The following is an 8,678-nucleotide window of genomic DNA, read 5'->3' as shown; positions in this document are numbered from 1 at the left end:
ATAGTGCTAATAATAATAATAATTTGATATGTCCAATTCTCCATGGGTGTGTATGGTTGTTCCATCACGGAGTCTTGATGGTATAAATGTATATGAAGATTGAGAGGAAATAGTCTAAACAGAGTTATATTTTTTTGTTGAAAAAAAATGATGGTTACATATGTTTAGACAGCTTAAGTTAAATTTCTATTTTATTGACCGAATCCAATATTGTCTGAGTGCATACAATAGTTGCTCATATAAAAATGATTTTGTGATTCTGACAAATAAATCTATTTATATAAACAGATACATATTATACATATTCACTTAATAAGATATTCACCGAATAAAATTAATGTAAATTCTGACAATCAAACACACCCCGTTCGAATGATCTAGGTCTCCCGTGATTCCGTTGCTGTGAGCGTAATTGCCGTTACAGAAGATCAGCCCTTTGAATGGCCCATATGTTTGACGCACGCACAGATCTCAATACCACCACCGGTTTACTACCCTCTTTCAAACCCCTTCCCCCAACGGCTACCCTCCACAACCCCTTCTCCCCTCACCACCATGCCCTCCTCCACCGCCGCACCCATGGCCAGGCCGTCATCCAAGACAGCCTCCGCATCCAGGCCCAGGAAGCCCTCCCCGTCCAGGTCCCCTTCCCCCGCGACGGCGCCCAAGCCCAAGAACGTAGCAGGCTCCAGCCGCCGCCGCAGCCCCCTCTCCGACCTCAACTCCGGCGACGCGCGCCCCGGGTGCTTCCGCTTCCTCCTTTCCACCGCCACCTCGGGGTCCAGGTCGAGGTCCGCGTCCACCCCGAGGACCCCCACGCCCCCCGACCCCAAGCCCCGGCCGGGGGCCAGGAGGCGGGACCGGCTCCCGGATCAGGAATCAAGAACCAGGGCCCAGCGATGCCCCGGCCAAGAACCGAGGAGGAGGGGGCCGGAGCCGATCGGTGGGCAGATCAGGAGGCAGGAGCCGACCGGCAAGCAGCAGTGGCCTGCGAGGGGGAAGGAGCAGTTCGAGGCCCTGACGCCGGAGAAGAAGGCAGACTCGGGGGCCACGCCGGAGTCTGCGTCAGGCGCGACGCCACCGGTCCACGCGTCGATCTCGCCGGAGGTGGCGGCGTGCGGGTCCGCGACGCCGGCATGCTTCGCGGCCGGGCACCACGTCCTGCTGGGCGTCGGGGACCGGCGCAAGTGCCGGCCGAGGGGCATCCTGGCCATCGCCGGAGAGGGAATGGCGAGCGAGGACCTCGACGACGCCGAGCCGTCCAGGGCGTCCATGCACTGGCTGTCCTCGCCGTCGGAGCAGGCGGCCGGGACGTGTTCGACGAAATGCGGAAACGAGGTGGCGTCCGTGAACTGGCTGGTGTCTCCGCGCGAGGAAGGCGGAGTGGACTTGCTCGAGGACGATATCTTCGTGCAGAGATGCTCCTTGGAGGACGCGTTTTGGCGGTTCTCCCCGGACTGCACGGGGCTATTAGGCTCGCCGCTGCTAGGCGGTCTGCTGGACTTTGGCACACCGGCATCAGAGATGTCCGGGACGACGCCGTCATCGGGATTTCTTCCGGTGCAGAAGACGCCGAGCAGTGGTGATAGCATTAGTCCCTTCTCACTTATTGTCAAGAGGGCATCGGAGTCCTCTAGACTACGATCTTTGTGTGCCCAACAGGGACTGGGCAGCAGCTACCGTTATGGCTCGGCAGCGGATCCGACGCCAATTTCTGGTGAGTCATGGCCTGAAAGTGTCAGTAATGGCACACGCTCAGGGTTGACAAGGACAGGCAGTCGTCCAATGAAGATGATGGATCCAGTGGTGGAATGTCTTGAGATGATGAGTTTGTCCCCAAAGCCTGGGGATGATGATTACCGTGGAAATTACGCTCTGCCTGCACCATTGCCTGAGCTCAGTTTCCAATTCGCAGGAGCTCCGACCCCTCTGGAATCCATAGACTTGACCTCTTTTAAGAGGTCTCCTCATGGCGTAGAATTGAAGGGGAAGGAGTCTAGTTTTCAGAAACCGGTCATGGCAGAGACTCGGATCTCTTGGCGAGAAGGGCTTGTTAGCAGAATGTTTGATATCGGTGACTTGGATTGCTGCAAATGGTTGTCTGACGATGAGGATGCACCGCTGCTTTCACACAATGAAGAGGCTTTACCTGGCACCATGTATGAGGCAAGCAGCGGTTCTTGCCTACAGGGGGGTGGCGACCACCCGGCAGCATGTGGTTTCGGATCTGTTGAGTTCAGTTGCATCGGTGATGAACTGAATAATGACAGCAAGGCTTCTCCGAACCCCATTCCGGTTGCTGAGTCCATGAGAGCGGAAGGATTCGAGCTCGTCTCATCCGATGATTCTGATTGGACTCTCTTCTACAAGAACGACTTGTTTGAAACATGAGATGCTTGAACTCTGAACTGCAGTGGGGTTCATTGTTCAGATGTTGTGTGCCCTTTGTACTGCGAGAACCATTGCGAACATTGGAGTGTGTGTTAGCTCCAGCCCTGTACTATTTTCAGCATATGAAGTTCCCTTTCTTTTCTTTTTGCCGGTCACATGTAAATTATGTTGGTAGATAGATTTATTTCTGGAATGACCACTTACGGTTCATTTTAATCCAGTGGCCACAATTCAGAGCATCAGACAGCAGAATTGTTTGTCTTTGTTCATAGCTCAGTCTGCGAAAATATGGGGTTCTGGTTTGTGAAACGAGCTGCTATCATCTTGTTAATCTGTTATGTAAATTGTCAAGAAGCAGGCTCGTTGATGCAATTTAGAGAATTCAACAGCCCGTCGAAGCTTTTTGCCAGCTGCAACATCATATTGCACACAAAACTGTCTGTGGAGATGCGTGTGTTTACCTTGCTCTGTTCATTGCTGCTACTGTATCCATGGGTCATGGCTGCGTCGAACTTCAGCATTCCTGCTAGCGTACCTATTGAAATGGAGAAACAGAGGCAGCAATCCACTCATCAGTCCCAGATTCTGATCCATCTTGTGAAATATTCGATGATTCTTAGTCCTTCCAGCCAACATCTTGGAATACCTCTGCTTGCAGAATCAAGATCTGGTCCATCTGGAAGGCAGCGCATACGTGGCGCTCCGGCTGGCCAGCGTGGCAACTGACACGCGGGTCCTACTTGTCAGGATTGGTAACCGAGCGATTTCTTATTTTGAGCGATATCGCAGATAGGGTTTATCTCTTCCTCCCAGGGAAGCAGAGCAGGAGCAACAACGAGGGAGGGAGGCGATGATGGCGTCCAGGCTCCGGTTCCACTGTAAGTGTAAGAGCTCCTCTAGTCTCTCTTTCCCCTCTCTTCTTCAGTTCTTCTTGATGTTCCATGAACCGCGAGACCGAACCTCCAATGTGGAGGGGAACAGTGAGGCCTTGTCCCCGTAGCTAGCGGTAGCGGAGATGTTGAGAAATTGGAATGGACTAGCTTGTATAGGTTGCTAAAGGAAATACTCCCAACCCCCTCCCCCCCCCCCCCCCCCTCTCTCTAAAAAAGTGGTCTTTTTTCTCACACTTCCACCCTGAAAGTAGTCTTTTCCCCCTTCTCTTTCCTTGATTTGTATGTGTCCATGAAATTATTGGGCTTTCCGGTTTCAAGAAGGGGGATTGCTTTAGAAATTTCTAGGATTCAGTTCTAATTTATACTGAATCCATGGGATTTAGAAATAGGCCTGACGAACTGGGGTGATTGCGTTGTTTGGTCCCTTGCTATTTGTTTCTTTTCAGAAGAGATAGGATTAATTCGGTCTATTTGTTGTTTGCTTTCATAGTTAGGCTGGTTGGAATCCGGCCAAGCTGCTGTCCTCCATCCCGGGCGTTTGCGGCGGTGAGAGCCCAAAACAATCAGCTCCCCAAGAAGTGAGAGTTCTCAATCCTACTCTATCTTTGCTTGCTCTTTTCTGATTTGTATGCTTGCAAAAAAGTGCCTCTTACTTTGTGGGTACTGCTGAATGGATTAAGCCAGTAAAATTAAGTTGATTGATGTGGTGACCTAGGAAATTCCTGATTCGCAAATAGAGTGGGAATTAGTAAGTTAGGTCATTGGGTGATAAAGATATCCTGAATTCTTTTGTCACATAGCACATATACCATTATGATTGTAATAGCATTGGAAGTATGTATGGTATCTACCTCATTTATGGTCAATATCTGTGTTTCCCTCTAGGATAGTTGTGGTGGCAGTGTACTTGGAACATGAACAAGCTTGTAATTGTAGTGACAGATATATGCTAAACTTGAAGATGTTTATTTAGTATGAGAGGACATGTGAATGTCAGCTCCTGGATGGTTTTTGCTACCTTTTTGTTATATTGTTATTTGAACCAACTTGATTATTTGTTTCTTAATTAAATTTTGGCTATTCCTTTTTGTTGACAAAATGACATGACGTCAGTTAAAAGATAGGTAAAAAAAGAGTGCTCATAGGATGAGCATTTCTTTGCTATCTTGAGATATTTTGTTCCACTAATATTGTGTCTCACTTTTATCTTCTCACATAGAAAAAGGCGATTGGATGAAGTGTGCCTTGAAAGGTTTCAACAATATAGCAGAACATACATCCAGTCATGGATTCTTCAAGGTTAGTTCGTTCTTGTGATAGTTCCATCTTCCATATGTTTGGGTCTTCATAACCTACATACTTTGCATAGATTGGTTAGGTACTTTACATTTAAGAACCTTTGCTCCAGAAAGCTAGCCGCCTAAGCTAAAAGTTACTGCATGCGGTGATCCTGTGATGATTATTTGAATTTAGGAAATAATTTGTCTTTACGATAATGGCTGCAGCTCCCAGTCATAGATTGAAGAAATTGGATTAGTCAGCATCCAAAGCAAGGGTGTACTTTTCAAAGAAAGCTATATTTACGGCACTTTTCAAAGAAAGATTCATGGCATACTTGTGGCACTGCGAGTTTACTGTTGTCATTTATCTATCTATATTCCGATATAACAATTTTTTTGTCTATGCTCAAATATAATAATTATCTGAAGTCCTGTGTCCAACCTATGTGTTTCATTACACACAAATCAGTATTGTCCACCATGCTGTTCCATACCTAAACCCTGTCATAAGTTGCTTAATATGTCGCCAAGAACCCCATCTAAATTTTGTTTATCAGTGTGATACTGCCTAAAAAAGAAACGGTATCTTATATTCTTTATATTCTACCCAAATCCAGTAAGTTGACTGCAAGGTCATGAATAGAATAAGAAAAATATATAGCAATTAACCCCTTATCACTTGTGCTCTTGCAATGCTGCTGGTTCTGCTTGCTACTTAGTACTAGAGCTAATAATTACTTAGGTTTCTTAAAAATCCTTTTTTGGCATTATTTTTTTTTCTGTCACCTGCAAATATGTTTATATGGGGGATAGTGCTTAGATTACTTTGTTATCTTCTGCAAATTCGCATGACTTCCTACCATGATAAGTCGCATGCTTGTTTGTATTTCTCATGCTACTGCCCCATTTGATATGTATAGGCAGTTTCCAAAATTATTTAGACATTTACGATTTTGAGCCTTTCATAATTGGCCATACTTCATAAACTATCCTTTCTTTATTAAAACTTAATGTTTCTGTAGGTAAAGTCCATGTGGATGGAAGAGTTGTAAGTAAATCTGGAACACAAGTATCTGACAAGTCAGTCATCGAAATCAAGGCTGAAATCCCAAAATATGTATGTAGGTGATGCTCTAATTAATTGACTTAAAAATTTATTGTGCGATTTAAGAAACAAAACCACTATTTTTGAAGCTTATAGTCATACATTTTCTTTTTTGAAAAAATGAAATACAGAGCAGGACATAAGCTTGAGGCAGCTATCAAAGAATTTGCTGTTGATTGTGATGGAAAGATAGCCCTTGATTCAGGATTATCCACAGGCGGTTTTACTGATTGTTTACTTCAGCATGGGGCATCATATGTTTACGGTGTAGATGTTGGCTATGGACAGGTTTCATTACTTCCTTGATAGTATCTAGCTTCTACCTCTCTTATCTGTTAGTTGCAGGTAGTTGCTAATCGACTGCAGAAGTGTAAGTTTAAATCTCTATGTGCTCTACTTTATTTCAGGTGGCTGAAAAAATCCGTACACATGAACGTGTTTCGGTGATCGAACGTACAAATTTAAGACATCTTTCTCAACTGCCACAACCGGTTGACTTGGTGACGCTGGACCTATCATTTATCTCCATTCTCTTGGTATGATGTAGTGTCCTCTTTTATTATGATACATGTTTAGCTGCCACAAACATATCCACCTTGTTAACATTTTTTATCAAAGCTTGTATCATATGTCACAATATATTAAGTTGTTAACAAAGTGAATTATGCATTTTCCCTTAGTTATTGGATGAGTGCACTAGTTTGTTTGTCTTTTCTTGTCTGTTCCTTATTTGGCTCTTCTGTGCCACAAAATTCCCTTTTTTGTGTGGTAACGCTCTCTTGGTATAGTTAGTGTGATTTAAATGGTTAATGGGCTTCAAAAACTAAGTTCTTGTGAAACTGCCTTTGTTATATACTGTAAAGCAACCGAACAACTGCACAGATGACCACCACCAACTTCCAACAGTTCTTAGACATGGGATCAGCTTCACTGAAGCAAGAGACTTAAAAACATGCAGTAAGAAATCTGAATGCATTCACCCCTATGTGAATATGTGATGCAACTATTCAAGTCTGCAGTTTTTCATTTCATTCAATCTTCACCAGGCATGTTTCAGAAGTAATGGCAATCATACATGCTTCCCAGCATTCAGTTTTGTCATCTGTGATATCTAGGTTATGCCTGCTGTGATTAAAGTAATGAAGACGGACTCTATATTGATAACACTTATCAAGCCTCAATTTGAAGCTCGTAGGTCACAGGTGAGATTGGATGGGAAGAGTGATTTTGCTTAGTTGGAGTTTAGCCTACTTGTTAAGCATACAGTAATAGAGATAAACAAGTCACTCAAATAAATCTTATTTGATCCTCCTCAGGTTGGAGGTGGTGGGATTGTTCGAGATCCTCTGGTTCATAAGGAGGTAATGGTTCACTGTTTTGCTTTCAATCTTATTCCTGTGGTAATATCACTAAGCTTTTCATTGATGTTTGCCATTTCTCATTATTTTTCATTATCCATGGCTGTCTATGGATATGTGGTTCCTTGCAATAGGTTGCCTATTTACTTCTGGAAATCTAGCCATATATTTCTGTATACATTCCAACAATAAAAAGCCATCACATGTTTGTGGTGTTTGTTTTGTTTCCTACTTTTACTTCAAATTTTATTTTCCCACTGAGTGGTGACTGGGACCCTATGCTGGTTTATTCATTCCAGGTACTGGATAGAATAATTTCAGGCGTGGAAGAGTTTGGATTCTGCAATAAGGGCTGGATTGAATCTCCATTAAAGGGCGCAGAAGGGAACACGGAGTTTCTTGCTTGCTTCCACAGGATCCCAGTGCCAGAGACACAGGTAGAAGCAGCGGCAACATGATTATATCCGTGTCAAATGTGGCTGGAGAGAACCTGGAGAATTCTGCTTGACGTGCTACCAACGATATTTTCTGAAATAGCATACTGTGATACGGGTGACCCATTTTGGAAGGATCATTCATCAGAATCTGCAAAGCATAATTATCAGAAGCGCTTGATGATGTCATGCTGGGATGTTATGTAATAGAACGAAGTTTTGAAATTTTGACTTGTGAGACAAAATAGGTCCATGCCTCTCAGGTGAGATACCCACTAGAAAATACAAAATACTGACTTTTTTAGTGCTCAAGTATCATGGATTCGCTTGCTGTTCCCTGAGAAATGGAGAACAAAGGTGCCGAAATCGTCAGCCCTTTGTTCGAGTAATGTTACCCAATTTTGCTATAAACTGGCAGCTTGGTTTCCTACCAAACAGTGACTCAAGCATCTTCACTGGTGCTGTAAGCCTTTAAGTATTCATGATCCAAGGCATCATGTGCAGGGGGCTGAATAGGTTTATTTCCTTGTTGGTGCCGCTATTTTTATCACTGAAACTAGTGCAACCCTACCGGATGTTGTTCGATTGCCATGCTACCAGCCCACCTGATTACTGAACAAACGAAAATTCGGCACACACAGCTGATGTCAAGGTTTTCACTTGAATTCTTTACTGATCAGATAGGATTGCGACCATGTGAAGAATCTTCAGGCATCTGATACGGCCTTTCACATGGTTGCAAGTGCGACATGATTTTTTTGAAGGAATTGTGTATACGTGCACATACATGACATGCTATCTCAAAAGTGAAAAACTCTACTGTGTCTATGTACCTGTGGTCTTAACATAGTATGGAGCTCACTAGTTGGACGCCGAGCAAGTTCTCTGAAACTGCTGCCTTTTTTTGCCGGACGCTTTTGAAATACCATGGCCCCATACTTCACATTTTCAGAAATTCCAATGTGAGCGCAAAGCTGAACTGAGACATATAGTACTTTTCGGTTGTGATTAGCCGCCAAACTAGGTAATTATAAGGAAATTTTGAGGCATTTTGGAGGCTACGAGCCCCTTCATGAATCGTCTAAACATTATAATCACCATCTCATCTTCTAATAGCAAGTGGTTTTTGCAGTTTTCTTCTTCCAAATCAGAAACGTGGTGAGCGCATAAGGTCAGTGCATAGAAATATAAGAGTGATCTGTCTCGACGATTTCACG

The 8,678-nt window shown here is 44.2% G+C and overlaps 2 protein-coding genes across 3 annotated transcripts; both read left to right on the top strand.

Annotated features, from left to right (window-relative positions):
• The first annotated feature begins 489 nt into the window (after positions 1-489).
• On the top strand, positions 490-2,710 carry LOC133900744 (uncharacterized). The gene has a single exon (XM_062341972.1). The coding sequence runs from the start codon at positions 556-558 to the stop codon at positions 2,389-2,391; it is 1,836 nt and encodes a 611-aa protein (XP_062197956.1). The 5' UTR covers positions 490-555; the 3' UTR covers positions 2,392-2,710.
• Positions 2,711-3,148: 438 nt separating this feature from the next.
• On the top strand, positions 3,149-7,773 carry LOC133900557 (uncharacterized). 2 transcript variants are annotated; one of them, XM_062341735.1, is made up of 9 exons: positions 3,149-3,269; positions 3,775-3,862; positions 4,504-4,583; positions 5,587-5,689; positions 5,801-5,957; positions 6,077-6,205; positions 6,785-6,871; positions 6,986-7,030; positions 7,327-7,773. In XM_062341735.1, exons 1-9 carry the CDS (start codon positions 3,242-3,244, stop codon positions 7,483-7,485), a joined length of 876 nt encoding a protein of 291 aa, XP_062197719.1. In that variant the 5' UTR covers positions 3,149-3,241; the 3' UTR covers positions 7,486-7,773. The 2 variants fall into 2 exon arrangements, with proteins under 2 accessions (XP_062197719.1, XP_062197718.1); XM_062341734.1 differs by having other exon boundaries at positions 3,149-3,275.
• The last annotated feature ends 905 nt before the right edge of the window (positions 7,774-8,678 follow it).

The sequence above is a fragment of the Phragmites australis genome, chromosome 19 (genome assembly GCF_958298935.1).
Source record: "Phragmites australis chromosome 19, lpPhrAust1.1, whole genome shotgun sequence".
Classification (NCBI taxonomy): Eukaryota; Viridiplantae; Streptophyta; class Magnoliopsida; order Poales; family Poaceae; genus Phragmites; species Phragmites australis.
This window is presented reverse-complemented; position numbering and strand designations above follow the sequence as displayed.

What these genes read in the sequence shown, in the direction of transcription:
- LOC133900744 (XM_062341972.1), top strand. Translation starts at nt 556, where the DNA reads ATGCCCTCCTCCACCGCCGCACCCATGGCCAGGCCGTCATCCAAGACA.
- LOC133900557 (XM_062341734.1), top strand. Translation starts at nt 3,242, where the DNA reads ATGATGGCGTCCAGGCTCCGGTTCCACTGTAAGT. An exon ending in GCTCCGGTTCCACTGTAAGT is followed by an intron (nt 3,276 to 3,774) that starts GTAAGAGCTCCT and finishes TTGCTTTCATAG; the next exon opens with TTAGGCTGGTTGGAATCCGG. An exon ending in ATCCTCTGGTTCATAAGGAG is followed by an intron (nt 7,031 to 7,326) that starts GTAATGGTTCAC and finishes TATTCATTCCAG; the next exon opens with GTACTGGATAGAATAATTTC.